Genomic DNA, 14,431 nt, shown 5'->3' on the forward strand with positions numbered 1-14,431 from the left:
CCTATAACATGAGGTTTAAGGTATGAGTTCACTATTAAACCTATATAAAGCAGACGAAAACAACAAGGCTGTTCAAATGTTTTAATCACAACATATAATAAAAGCGCTATCTATACTGAATAAAAAAATAAAACTTGTGGTTTTCATCCAGAAGCACAACCAGACAGGACCCACTTTTCCTTGATTCGGAAAAGCAATATAATTTAAATAACATAATCGTGTCTGGTATGAAAGTGTAGTGCAAAAACATGTAAGTTAAAAATAAAACTCCGTGACAATGAGGAAATGACCTCGTCTTCATTTACAAACCAAAATGACTTATCCTAGTCCTAACGCATCCATGTATCCAGCACATTCCCCAAAGGCACAGGACACATGCGGAGCTGCTTTTCCAGTGAAGCAATTGAATCCGGTGAAGTCACGTTTCATCACGTCCGAGCTGAGTGTCCATGAGTTCCATACATCTATGGAGTATTGCATTGAACTTGCTTCATCATTTGAGTCACAATTTAGAGCATTAATTACCTGATACTCTCGTGACTTGCTTCCTGTATTTCCCTGTTTACAGAATCGTCTGATTAAAATGCGGTGAGTCGGGAGGATTTTTAAAAGGCAGGTAGAGGCGAGGCTGGAGGGGGGGGGCGGATGAGCAGCTTCACATTAACACTGAGCAGAACAAAGAAATGAACACTCCAAGTATTATCAACATCGGCCCTGAATTATGTGCACACAATTTCCTGGTAAATTCTACTCTTGCTCATGTTTCCCGCAGTTCTGCCACAGTTGTGCAAGTCTGTACACTCAGTGTGAGATTCCAGTACAACTGCAGTCAGTAAAAACGTCCACATTGACAATAAGATGAATCTGAAATATCTGTTCATCACAAAAACAGAAATAAAAGGATCCATCCTGGATTCCTAATTCTTCCCAGGGTGAATCATTCAAAAGTTAAGTAGTGTTGGCATATACAGTACATGTATATATGTGAGCAGGCTTTTTGGCACCGGAGGAAAAAAGCCTGCAAAAGGGGGATCTGTGACAGCAGACAGGAGGTGGTGTCATTAGACTGGGGATCTGCAGCATTTTGATATTCCTATAATGACAAAAATCCAAATCCATCAACTCTCTTTAAACACGAACAGGATATCCTCGTCTGTCCCATAGCTGCGTCGAGCTTCCTCAAAGTTATTGACGCTGGTGCAGCACACCCCTAAAAATACACACACACAGATCTGTCAGCTCCAAGTTAAATAAATAAAAACACATTTATAAATAAGCTGCTCAAAAAGTGCACTCTGGGTCTGCCTCCCACTGTTAGCTCTATAGATGGCAATGTTCATGGACTGCTATAAAACTCGCTGGTGCCCATACAGTAAATACCACCAGCCATGGTGTTTATACATAATGTCTCAACACCTGCTGGATTACCATGAAATTTGATCCACACCCTCGTGGCTCCCTCTGGATTCATTAGAATTACTTCGGATTAGTGCTGGGTCTGAATATATTATGTTGTCTATGCTGAAGCAATACGAGAGTGGACCTTAAGTAAGTGTTCACCTTTCTCATGCACGACTCCATTCATATGAAACAACAAATAAGCCTCTGATCAACAGAGGCTTGCTTATGGAAAAAAACAATGACTTGTGAAACATGAACCATTTCTAACTCCAGAAACTGCACAAATGCACCACTGAACATCAAGCCAGGCAGCATAAACTTGTGCTACCAGCTTGAATTGACTCTGTCACTACTAAGGAGGAGAAAGAAAAGAGAGCACAGCTGCCCCGCAAATAAAGTCCGCCGTTTAGAGGTTTATCTGTTTTAAACATAGCTTTTTTTCTGCATTTCTGTCATTCACAATGTGAGGGGTTCAGCTCATGCGGTGACATGGAACCAAGCAAGGTTTGTTAATGTTAATGGAAACATTGACGTTCACGAATCACACGATGACTGAAAACAGCTGCAACAAAAAGTGGCATTACACCAAACCCGAAAGCAGAGCAGCTGCTGTTTAAGGGTCGACTCTATCGCTGTGTGCCAAAATTTAAGCTTTCTTAGTCTAAGCCTAACAGTAGGTTTTATTTAAATTGTATCATATATATTTTATTTCTGAGGATTCCTTAAAAAGAACAGCTCACAGAACTCAAATTAAGAGAATTTTGCTTTAGTGCTATTCATCCATCCATCTATTTTCTTCTGCTTTCAAATTGGTCTCTTGACCATCTGCAACAGGGCAAAGTATACAGTAAACAGGTGGGGACCTTCTTGCTGTGAGGCAACAGCAGGAAGATGGCCATCCTGATAATTCCAGTGTGACATGAAGACTTTTGGAGATACCGGCCTTTGAGATTTTTTTCTTTTTAAGTGAATGGAATCAGGCAGCAGTTACTTGTGGTGCTCAAAACACCAGTGAGCACATTTTGTGCACCCAGTATGGATTTGTGTGGAATATTAAACTCTAGTTCAATCTAGCAGATCACCTGCAAACCTTGAGCCATCCACTTCTCTGGCAGCTTTTCTACAATAACTTCCACACAACGAGCAGTGTCATGACAGGTAAGGCTAAGAAGGAGGATTCACATTTACTAAGACGGTCTCTTACATACCACAGATTAATTTTACTTACAGTTATGGTAGAAGTAGAAATACAAGTATACTCACGGTCAGAATACGCTGGGTTATTGTAGAAGATGGAGCCAGTGGTTCTGTTGAAGCCACACACAACCACAAAGTGACCCTGATAGTCCGGCTTCCTGCAGAAACACTTCTGACCCACGGGCATGAAGCAGCAGTATTTGACAGGCTGGGAGCACAGTTCACATGTCAACACCACAGCATTGACCAGCACTATGGCAACGTGGCCCTGCTCCAGATGAGACTGGATTTCCTGAACTGACACAGAACTGTGAGAAGGCACACACAACTGAGGTCATATATTTATTTTAAGGTACTGAAAAAAGTAGGCGGGTAAATTAACATCAACAGGAAGCTCACCATTTCTTCACCACCACACCTTTGCTCTCCGCTTTAAGGAAGAGCTCATTCACTCTGTTTTCTTCAGTATCAAAATGCTTCTTGTAAAAGGACTGTAAACAACAACAAAACATCATCAAGACACAATCATAGGTAACTATCAAAATGTTCAAAACTGGTTAGAATTACACTGTTAGTTTGGACTACGTACCTGGTTTTTAAAGCCCTTATCTACACCCAGAGTCTGTGTACAAAAGCAGTGTTTGATTCCTAGATGGCACATGAGGTAGGCCAGGTCGATAGTCCACACACTTTCTGTCAGTTTCAGATCCCAGCACGCCCTCTGAAACTCATCATCGCTGACAGGGTGGAGGTACCTACACATTCAGACAACCAGAGTGTGAATCCCTCACACAATGCCAAGGCACCTTTGATTTGCAATTCAGAAAAGAGCCTGCTGACAGGCAGTACAGTAAGCACTGCAGTCTGTATGGCAGCTACAGTACATAGTGTAACAAAAACATGACTTCTGAAGGTAAAAACCTTGATGTGCTCTTACTTGAGGACCATCCTGGAGCAGGCTAAGCCACAGTCCCAGTGGTACAGCTGCCGGATAACAGGAACATCCAGCAGGACATCATCTGAGTAAACCGAGGAGTTACTTTCACATTTCAACAAAACAAATACTAGCGCTGTCACAAGACTGCTTCACTGTTTCACTCACCTGTCATTCTGCTGGTTTCTTTCTCCCACAGACCGCCCGGTAACTAACTCAGTACCAGCTGGTCAGTCTTGTTTGCAGCACTGAGGGCGAGGCTGGGTGCCCTCATCGATGCTAACTAGTTAAAAAAAACTAGCTCCCCGACTACAAGCGTCCAGGCTAGCACTATTTATCGCTCTGTTGCTGATAAAACGCGAACAGCTCTGTGACTCACGCCGCTGCGAGGCGCACACACATAACTAAAAAGAAAAACAGTAACAAAAACTCATTTTCAGGACGGTTTTTCGTGCCGATGCCTCGAAACGAGACGCTCCTCTGCTCTATTCCGTGTTTACTCGCGTACTGAGACGCTTCTTGTGTTTGCTTGCGTTATGCTGCCACCATGTGGTGTGGAGGAGACTTTAACGCTTCTTATGAGAACTGTATCCACGCGCTTTTACTACTACATATTTGAACCATAGATTTGAACTATTAGTAGGCAAACTTTACTAAAGTATTTCAGGACTAATCCTACTATTCACTAACATTTTAAACGGACGATTTTTTTTTTTTATGTATACTACTCACTATAAGTCATGTGACTAGAAGAATAGGGGGACAGGAAATTCAAGTGTTTGTCTGTTGTGTCTTCAAGTGTTAAAAAATATATTAGTGGCAAAAGGAAAAAAACAATTGGCTCATAAAATACACCATGCTCCGCAATCATTATTGCACATATGAATGATGATGATTCCAGGTCCTAATACATTATACAAATAATCTGTAACGATACTTCCATTTATTTTCACATAACTACATGTTTTTGACTCAATTGAATACTCAAATACAATTACCTGGTAACTGATAATACATTATTTTAGGTGAAACTACTCAAAAGTGCAAATAATAAGCTGCACTAATAATAAAATAAGCTGTAAAAGAACATATTAATGATCAGTAATTAGTAGCCCAGAACTGTATTTTATTCTGAAACCTTTCATTCTCCATCTTTGCTGCTGGTATTATAATTATATTTTGAAGATTACACATTTATACTTTTACTAGTGAGTGTTTTGTAGATGCTACTTAAATAAAAGCCAGAGTTCTTCCTCCATCATTGTTTATCCTCCTTCTTTCTATTATCACATTTTAATGGTTTTAGTGAAATATTCAAATGATGTTTTAACGTCTCGTTTCATGAGGGTTCCAATTTCTCTGTAGAAAAATGTTGTTCCTGCTACTGGGTTCCATAGGTGGTCCCCATTGACACCTGTGTTACAAAAAAAAACACAAACAGACCAACATTTAAGATCTTAGTCAGTACTAAAGATCATCAGTGAAAGTGAAGGAGAAAAGTCAGTTACCGATGCACTGTCTGCATCTTCAGTGAGATGTGTTGTTTTGTGTCTGCTGTAAAGATCTCGTTTCCTTGAGCAAGTCACCAAAAACCAGTCAGCAACCACGGGCACCTGAACGAAAATAGTCAAAACATTTAAAATTTGGTGTTTCATCACTTATACGGATGCTAGTCTGAACATTTCTCTTCTCACCAAACTGAGGAATGACAAGGCTGCACCCAAGTTCACTATGGTTGGAACGATGGAAAATCTTCCTGCCTGTAAGAACCCCAAACTACCATAAGACTAAAGTAAAAACACGGACCGTTCTTGATAAAATCATTGCTGTTTCAAGATTAGTCAGGCCTCACAGTTCCAAATACAATGACGTCGAAGCGGATCCCGTAAGCTTTGATTAACGTTCTGGTTTCCTCTCCATCTGCTGCCTTGTAGTATTTAGCAAATCTAAAAGACAGAAGTTTTAGCAGTTCTTTATTCAGCCTTATACATTCATCAGTACCTGTCTGTTTAAAAAAAAAAAAAAAAGTTTTTCACCTAAAGTTGTAACCAGGGGCCACATTGTTGACAGGATGTTTGTTGTCCAGCCTCCGGAAGCTGTATTTAGGTAAACACTCCCCTGCCCACCAGTCCAAATCACAGCTCCAGTCAATAAGAATACCAAGGACACCCCCCTGTAAAACAAATCACTCAGTTCAGGATTATTCAGTTAGCACCTTTAAATTTAGGTTAGATCTGTACTGATGTAATTAAACACAACAATTAAAATATAATAGTCACTACAAAAAGTAGTGTTTGGACAAAAAACAATAACAAAGAATGGTATAAAACTAGTACACGCCTATGCCACAGTATTTTAATGACTGCTTGTGCTTTTGGCCATGAAACTGAAATAGTAAAATGTGTTTTATTGTAGGAGCATAAATGCAAAAAAAAAAAAAAAAAGCTTCAATGGCCATTGCTAGGCAACCATGATCATAATATATATAGATAAGAACCTGTAAGGACCTAAAATTTGGTTGAAAACACCAACTACAATTGAAAACAGAGTAAGACAATAATTATTAAGTTCAAATATGGCAATACTGAATGAAATGTTAACTTATACCTGCTTTTCAGAGTTTAAAGAGACAACCATGTAAAACAATGTATCCTACAATGAAGGTGAAACAGCTACATAGTGCTCAACCACACTTAATGGAAAGCCAAAAAATGGCTTTAAGAGTTCAGCATTTCCAGCTGTTCTCAGCTCCCATGGTAGACTTTAATCGCAGCACAGAGCAGAGAAGCTAGAAAGGTTTTTGCCTTGTGATATGGAGCGACCACAGAGAACATAAAAATGCATACATTACACTAACTGTGGGAGTGACTATCAGACGGGAGCCAGGGAACCTGAGGGCTGTACTGGCTCACATCCTGCTTATGAGACATATATACTGGAGGAAGACCATACAGGAACTTGAACAATGAATTCCAGTACAGAAAGACAATGATCATTCGATTCACCTTCACAGCCATGTCTTGAAAATCCTCCCCAGCCTCTGAGACAATATGCTTGAGTCTGAATATGGGACAGTGTGGGTCTGTGAGACGGCTGAATTCACACCTCTTCAGGTATGAGGAGTTCACATGAGGCAGTATGTTTCTTCTGGAGGAAGGAGGACAAGGCTCCGGTTTAATGGGGAAAACTGTGACTCTGTATGTTTGCTTAAGCATCTACAGATCTCCCTCTTACATTCAAATGCAGTTCACCGACCTGTGAAAGTTGAACTTTGGGTACGTGATGCTGTTTTTGATCAACACGGTGAAGTTTTCTGCTGCAACCAGCAGCGCATGCCTGCAGGACATGAAACAACACATCAAGCCTCCACAGTCCTGGAACTAGTAACAAATATTCTAACATGGTAAATATATTCTTACTCAGGCAGCTTAGTGTCTATTTCAAGTGGGCACCATGAGAGCACTTCACAGGTCCGTGCAGTGGTGGAGTAGTTCTCACACAGTCCCGTCTGTATACCTGGGTGGAAAATAAATTTCACGCTGAGTTTTTGCTGCGTGAGGCCACAAATATTAAAGGGGCTGTATCATCAGGGAGGAAGGCCTACCGTTGCCCCGGGGATCACTGCGTCCCTCGACACAGTTGCAGTCATCCACACAAGTAGTTGATGGGCTTGGAAGCTGCAGGAAAAATCTCCAGTGTTAATGTGTATATTTGAAGGTGAAGTTAAAAATCCTAAATAAATTTCACAAACATTTTTAAGCAATAATATGCAAAACAATTAAATAAATAAATACATTTTTAAATGCTGGATGTAGAAAATATGACACAAACAGATTAATTACATTTTTAAATTAATTAAAAATCTTTGTCAGAAGCTCCCAATTTTAAAAAATTATCTAGGCTTTAAAGGGTTAATGCAAACATTAAAAAGTATTTAATACTTAACCCTTTAAAGCCTGAAGTTTCTTGAGTCTTCTAACAATTTTTAATTAGATAAGTATCCATTTGGCTATATGAGTTATGATTTGTGCCATATTTCCTGCATCAGGTATTTTTGTGCAATTTACTTGCCGTGGGGGAAAAACTCACAGAAAATATGATACACTTGACTTTAAAAGGGTTTATAATCATATTTATGATTTCCCCCAACTGAAAAACAATAGCCACAGAGAAATGTAGTAATAGAAAAAAATAAGCTGTTAATACAGGACAATCACCATGTACTTGGCACTCTAATGGTCTTCATCAATGGTTGTGCGAGTTTGGCAAGACATGGCCGACCCTTGGCTCTGGTTATCTGTTTTGTAACAGCAGTGACTCACCTCGGGACAATGTGACTGCACTTGTTTTGGGGTCACAACCATATTCGTCAGCACAAAGAATGAATGATCACTCTGTCAGAAAGTAGAGCAGGGAAAAAGTTTCCAGGGAATGAAAAAAGCCAAAACCTGTTATGCTGTTCTCCCCCCTCACATATAAAATGACAGAAATCCTAAAATGCACGTTTCAGTACCTGAGGAGGGATAATGTAATCAGCCACATCCCAAAAACGAGGCTCCGTGTCAGATGTGTTGGTGAAAGCGAAACCTTTCACTTTCGTGGTGACGGTGCTGATGACAGTATCTGTATCCTGGTAGGCCTTCTGCACCACACACACATACCTACAGCAGGTTTGCAGAAATGTCTGAGTTTAACTGTGCAAGCAAAAACATCATTTCATAATCCACATATTACCACATCCCCAACCAATCAATCCCCTCCTCTGATTTTATTGGGTACTTACCCAACCACATACATCACCACCAAGAATTGGGTGAACCTGAACACAAATCCTACACCTAAGCTGGGAATAACCAGCGTTTTTGGTGTTTCGTAGTCAAAAGCATAGTGCAGGAATCTCTTGCAGCAGCCTGCTGACTTGCTCATGGCTACACCACGAACCAATGAAGATATGTGAAACAATGACGACTCGACAAAGCCGTCCTTATTCAAATTCATTATATTCAAATCACATTTACTGCTTGGCAAATACAATTTTAAGCATAGTGTTTTTACACTAATTCCAGTTTAGACAACTTACATACTGTCATGGTAAACTTATTTTATGCTGACATTAGACTGTTGGACATGTTTAAGTACATTGCTGTAAATACGATTATTTAACTACTTGTATTGGGTTATTTGATGTAGAAAGCCAAAACAAATATTGGGTCAAAACACAACGCTCCAGCATAGGGCTGCCTCGAGTGCAATAACAGCCAGCCTTGGCTCAAGAAAACAGAAGGATTTATTCCTGCCACCTTTCTACTTCTGAAGAATAAATGTTGGGCCAACATCTAAGTAATATAAATACACATATACAAAGGCAGTAACTATAAGTAACTACACTGGAGAAAATATCAGTCCTGCTAAAGGTTTGCAAGCCTACCTAGTCTTGGGTACAGTAGGCCTATTCATTTTAACTGTATATTATTTTATTCTTTCAAAGGTAATGCTATCCACCCATCCATTCTCTTCCACTTATCCTTGTCAGGGTCACGGTGGGTGGGGATGGGGTTTGGGGGGGTGGGTGGAGCCTATCCCAGCTGTCTTAATGAGAGAAGCAGGGTGAACCCTTGACAGGTCGCCAGTGGTTAATTTAACACATTTTCATAAATGTCACTCGTAACTGTATAAACACATCTCCCTTTTCTCACCCTCAACAGGTTGTGGAGAATGGCTGCCCATCCACGAGCCTGGTTCTGTCAGGAGAAGAAGTTTTCCTTCCCACTGTTGCCAATTGCTTGCTTATAAAGGGTCAGCTTATGATTGGGGACTTCTCTCAGATGTTGTGGGGTCTTTCACCTTACCGTGCACCTTCACCTTTATGACGAATCATGTGGACCCATCTGTTAAATAAACCAGTTCCAAAGTGAGCAAGACGTGGCTGCAAACGAGGTCTAACAGGTTCTTACTGTCATCTCTGCTGTTCAACATCGGATACACACTGAAAGCATAGAATTAGACATAATATTTGATTTCATTTTGTGAAGCGGTGCGAAACCTCTCTTTAAAAGAGTACAGCAGCATCTTTCAAAATGTGGAAATACTGAAAGTGCAGGAAACACAGAACCCTTTGTTGAAACAACTCACCAGAAATTTCCATGCCACTTTCAGATACTGCCAACTCGATCTGATTAAAAATTGTAAAAACAAGCACACACTGAGAACGGCATTGGAGCATTACTACAGACTGGACACTAACATGGGAATTTTCTGTTGTGCGTGAATGATGAAGCAATGAGTAACGGTAAGAAAACAAAAGCAACAGTTAAGAATATTTCTTTATTCGTAACTCACATTGACTTCCATGAACACAGGACAGATACAATGTCACTTTGGTCCAATAGTACCTCAGATATAAATTCTATTAAAAAAAGAAGACCCCTTAGGCTAACAGACACTTTGGCCACCAAGACAAAATGACATAGCTTGCCTTATGTAAAATAATGTTGCATCTCCACTCTTTCAAGTTTCTCCTAAGTCCACGTTGCCATAGTCATACAGTTTAAAAAGTAATCATACAGCAGATTGTGTACATAAACAACATAAAAATGGATACTGTTCATTGTGCAGTTCTTTAAAGGACAGGGTAGACACAAAGACATGGCAATGCATTAATAAAACTAATGATGTTCAAACATTATGATGCGTTTCAGTGTTTTTCAATTTTCAAGTATGAGATGAAGGCATCTACACTGTATTGTACAAAAGAAAGACAAATAGTCCACAGTAATGAAGCTACAGTGATGTGCCGATCAGAAAAACTTTGTTCATGTTTGTATCCTTTAGGTAACCCATCATCCATGTCAGTGAACGTCTCACTCACGTGGCCGCCTTTGTTACTGTGTTCTCAAACAGCACAGCCAGTAAGTCCAAAGTGATCTCATATTCGTCCGAATTCAAAGTCCACCCCGCCGTCGTGCAGGCTGCCTTCATTTGCATTATCGAAGCTGTTCTTCCCGTGGATTTGTTTGAGGTGCTTGCGGAGAACTGGCTTGTGAGCAAACACCATGTCACAGTAGTTACAGCGATGTGGCTTATCTCCGCTGTGCAGATTTAGATGATCCAACAACGAGCACTTCTGGGTGAAAGTCTTACCGCAGATCTTACACTGGAAGGGTTTGATGCCGGCGTGAACGCGCATGTGCCGGTGCAGGTTGCCCTTTTGCGTGAAGGTCTTGCCGCACAGCAGGCACATGAAGAGCTTGTGCATCTTGAGGTGGTTGGCGTAGTTCTCGAGTTGGCGGAAGACTCGGGCGCACTTGGGGCACTGGTGGTACCACTGGAGAGGCTTGTCGTAGTTCCTCTGGTGTCCGATGTGTTTCTCTGCAGGTGGAGATGAAGGAGGAGGGCTAAGTGGGTATCCCGTCACGCCAGGCGGAACCGCCATCTCACTGCTGCGGCTGTCAACGGTGGAATTAATGAGCGAGTGCTGGGGCTCAGGGGAGTGGAGCTCTGCAGGAGGGTTGGTGGAGAAGTGACCGGTGATGGAGTTCTCTGCAACATCAGACACAGACTCCACCTTTACTATAGTGATGTCACTCTCCACTATGCCTTGCCTTGGACGCCTGGTCAAGATCTGGACAGGGCTTTTGGGCTGTATAATCACATCATCATCTTCGCTTTCATCATCGTTATTATCCTGCTCCACCTGCTCCACTACCTCTTCCTCCTCCTCCTCCTCTTCCTCCTCCTCCTCCTGATGGACAGTCTGCACCTGAGAGCGCTCTTGTTCTATCTTTGCCTGGGAGGATAAACTCTCCTCCCTCTTCTCCCTCCGCATTTTTACATCCACTTCCAGCTGGCGTGAAGCCTGTGGTTTGATGAACTTGCTGAGGGCCTGAGTGCACTGCTCTACAATGTGGCCCATCTGGAGGAAGCTGGCCACTGTCAGGTAATGCACCAGCTCCAGCTCAGGAAACTCCAGCTGGCCAGTGTAGCAGGACAGCAGCAGCTGTCGGCCAACTTCTGCCTCCTGGATCATAGAGATCTGGACCTCCCTGGAGTCCTGCTGAAGGATGAACTGGTCCCTTAAGAAAGAGGAGCCAGCAGCAAACACCACTTTGTGACCAGGGACCTCCAGCTGGTTGATGCGAACAGTAACATCGCAGAAGCGCCTCTGGTGTCTCAGAAGGTTCATCTTCTGTAGCATGGAGTCTCCAAATGTGGCGAAGCGGAACTGCAGAATCACTTGGTTCTGGGCCATAGTGAACCAGGGGACCACAGCAGCTGTAGTAGACCAACATGAAAATACAAAGACTGAATATCTCTCCTAGGAATAGGCTACTATAAATTTTGCGAATCAAGTCTAGTTCTAAGGCAGGGGTGGGGGACTCCAAGCCTCAAGGGCCAGTGTCCTGCAGGTTTTAGATATCACCCTGGGTCAACACACCTGAATAAAATGATTAGTTCATTTCCAGGCCTCTGGAGAACTTCAAGACATGTTGAGGAGGTAATTCAGCCATTTAAATCAGCTGTGTTGGATGAAGGAAACATCTAAATCCTTCAGGACGCTGGCCCTTGAGGCCTGGAGTTCCCCCACCCTTGTTCTAAGGTCACGCACTATCTGGACACCGATTAAAATTTTTAACTTTAGGTGGCAGGTGGTTTTACCTGGATGTAAACATTTTAAAGATTTTGTTTAAAAAAAATTAAAAAATAAAATAAAATACACAGACACATGCATATATATATATGTGTGTGTGTGTGTATGTACCCGCCCACTATATCGTTTATATAGTTAACGTCACCTGTGTCAATTACAGCCATACTAATTATAACCACAACAATCAACCTTGCGTGTGCTGCCTGGAGAGCGCGAGGCCAGACTCGATTCACAAACCGGTCAATTTAATAATTACAAGGCTATCGCTTTCAAAAGTTTCTTAGTTAGCGGTTATCTTTCAATGTCCTATTAAAAATGACTGTCCACGCTTTAATTCGGCGTTGACCAGTGTGACATAAGACAACAAAAAATGCTAATATAAATCGGCTGCTACTATAACTGCTTTTCACGGCGGTAACATCATTGACGAGCAATATTTAAATTAAATATGAAAGTGTTGAATAGCCATTACAGCCTTACTCAGAAACGCATTAAAAGGAAATGTGGGTGTATTAATGATACAATATTGCCAGAATGTACCGATAAACAAGACAATATGAAATTATCGGTCTGTTTTAAGCGAACACTGCAACTTGACTATCGTTGTCTGAGTATATTAGCGTAGCGCCCAGCTAACGCAAGGTTAAAGTCTGGCCTTTATTTAGAGTAAACCTGAGTAAACCCCCCCAAAAAATACATTAATCTGGTATAACACGTCCATGGCTAACGTTAGCTGTACTGTTGCTAAATGGCATCAATCACACAGCTCTATGTGTCCCCTCGGCCTACTCCTTACTGTTCAGCCAGCCGCCCAGGCTGTCCTATAACATGCTTCACTGTTGCTTTATAACGAGCTCTAAAACGGCACTTTCACTTTTTCCTCGCAGTACTGAGTGTTGCGTACCTGCTTAAGCCCTTGTAAACAAACTGGTTTGTGATGCTGTAGGTGAGACGTTGGCCTGTCTGGGGGATATGAGGGAGCTGCTCCGGATGCAAAACACCTTTAAAGGCCCAGTACACACATCTCTCGGCTTGTCTCTGGAAACGCGTTCCACATTCAAATATGCCCCATAATACTGTTTAGTGGTATTATTCCAGCCCCATCGTTAATACGCCATCTTTTTCTCCTTTCGAGATCATATAATTGGTGTGGACAGATTTTTTAGCTTCCAGGCTCCATCAGATCTATCAGGTTCAGTCTCTGCTGAAGGTCCCAAGAGTAACCTTTGTAAAATAACGTAATATTTCAGTATTTCTTGTGGCAGCAGCATTTTTTTTAGGTCTCTGACAGATAATCGATTATTATCATAATTTAGTGGTTTGCAGGTGAATGATTTCAAGTGCTCACAGCCATAGAATAAGCTCAAGGTGGGAAGGTGATCTGAAAGGTTATACACTTCTTTTGCAAGTCTAGACTAAAGCGAGCTGGTAGTTGAATCTTGAATTGAAATCTATGGAAGAATTTTGACAGATTTGACTTGTGATCCTATACACACAAAGACTACTATGTCAAACCAGTGATTTATGGACCCCTGTCAAATGACTTGGGAAGCAATATGTGTCTATGACAGTTATAATTTATGATACGTCATAACTCTTTAGTGATCAATAATGACATGCACAAAAAAATATGGACTAGGATGATGAATAGGATTTTTGAGATAGAAATGGACTATGGGATCATTCATAATGGTGTAGTCCAAAAAGTAAACTTTTTAGACAAAAAGTTTCATAAATGGTAGTTTTGTTTTGGTTGATTTTTGATTGTATATGCCTTATATTCTAATATTTTTATTTGTGATCCTCATATTTGACTGTCCTGCAGCAACATCTGGAAGAGCCCTCCTCTCCAAGTCTAACAGATACATTGTCTGTGTCAACCACCAGCATTCAGAGCAGTGACACAAGCGATGCTGGATGTCAAATGGTTCAGCCTCTATTGGACAGCATACATGCAAGAAATGTAGATACATACATATTGCACTTACACTTACTGCAATAGCTACACCCTTTTTGCACATGCTCTTTCTTATTCAGCTATTTATCAATAAGTAACTTATATGTATATATATATATATATGCATGTATATATTGTATGTATTGTGCTATTCCTTACTTTTTGTACTGTCTGTCTTTGTTACTGTTTGAACTGGAGCACTGTAACCAAAATAATTTCCCCTAGGGATCAATAAAGTATTCTGATTCTGATACATTACTTAATAGGCTCACACTTGGCTCTTTAGTGACCATTA

At 41.1% G+C, this 14,431-nt stretch overlaps 3 protein-coding genes across 7 annotated transcripts; all 3 read right to left on the reverse strand.

Moving 5' to 3' along the window:
* Nucleotides 1–67: 67 nt before the first annotated feature.
* On the reverse strand, nucleotides 68–4,592 carry gucd1 (guanylyl cyclase domain containing 1). The gene is made up of 6 exons (XM_026187252.1): nucleotides 3,701–4,592; nucleotides 3,536–3,617; nucleotides 3,188–3,353; nucleotides 2,998–3,089; nucleotides 2,665–2,906; nucleotides 68–1,210 (listed from the first exon to the last, which is right to left on the reverse strand). Exons 1-6 carry the CDS (start codon nucleotides 3,705–3,707, stop codon nucleotides 1,119–1,121), a joined length of 681 nt encoding a protein of 226 aa, XP_026043037.1. The 5' UTR covers nucleotides 3,708–4,592; the 3' UTR covers nucleotides 68–1,118.
* Nucleotides 4,593–4,637: 45 nt separating this feature from the next.
* Nucleotides 4,638–13,698, reverse strand: p2rx4b (purinergic receptor P2X, ligand-gated ion channel, 4b). Of its 5 annotated transcripts, none has more exons than XM_026187248.1 (14): nucleotides 13,084–13,698; nucleotides 9,666–9,704; nucleotides 9,382–9,420; nucleotides 8,046–8,193; nucleotides 7,855–7,926; nucleotides 7,137–7,209; nucleotides 6,952–7,048; nucleotides 6,788–6,868; nucleotides 6,538–6,679; nucleotides 5,569–5,705; nucleotides 5,385–5,478; nucleotides 5,227–5,292; nucleotides 5,041–5,145; nucleotides 4,638–4,946 (listed from the first exon to the last, which is right to left on the reverse strand). In XM_026187248.1, exons 3-14 carry the CDS (start codon nucleotides 9,408–9,410, stop codon nucleotides 4,914–4,916), a joined length of 1,077 nt encoding a protein of 358 aa, XP_026043033.1. In that variant the 5' UTR covers nucleotides 9,411–9,420; nucleotides 9,666–9,704; nucleotides 13,084–13,698; the 3' UTR covers nucleotides 4,638–4,913. The 5 variants fall into 5 exon arrangements, with proteins under 5 accessions (XP_026043033.1, XP_026043032.1, XP_026043034.1 ...); XM_026187247.1 differs by having other exon boundaries at nucleotides 9,382–9,518; nucleotides 9,665–9,704; XM_026187249.1 differs by lacking the exon at nucleotides 9,666–9,704.
* On the reverse strand, nucleotides 9,838–12,198 carry zbtb26 (zinc finger and BTB domain containing 26). The gene is made up of 2 exons (XM_026187243.1): nucleotides 12,188–12,198; nucleotides 9,838–11,803 (listed from the first exon to the last, which is right to left on the reverse strand). The coding sequence occupies exon 2, from the start codon at nucleotides 11,778–11,780 to the stop codon at nucleotides 10,458–10,460; it is 1,323 nt and encodes a 440-aa protein (XP_026043028.1). The 5' UTR covers nucleotides 11,781–11,803; nucleotides 12,188–12,198; the 3' UTR covers nucleotides 9,838–10,457.
* Nucleotides 13,699–14,431: the final 733 nt, after the last annotated feature.

This window comes from Astatotilapia calliptera, chromosome 12 (genome assembly GCF_900246225.1).
Source record: "Astatotilapia calliptera chromosome 12, fAstCal1.2, whole genome shotgun sequence".
NCBI lineage: Eukaryota > Metazoa > Chordata > Actinopteri > Cichliformes > Cichlidae > Astatotilapia > Astatotilapia calliptera.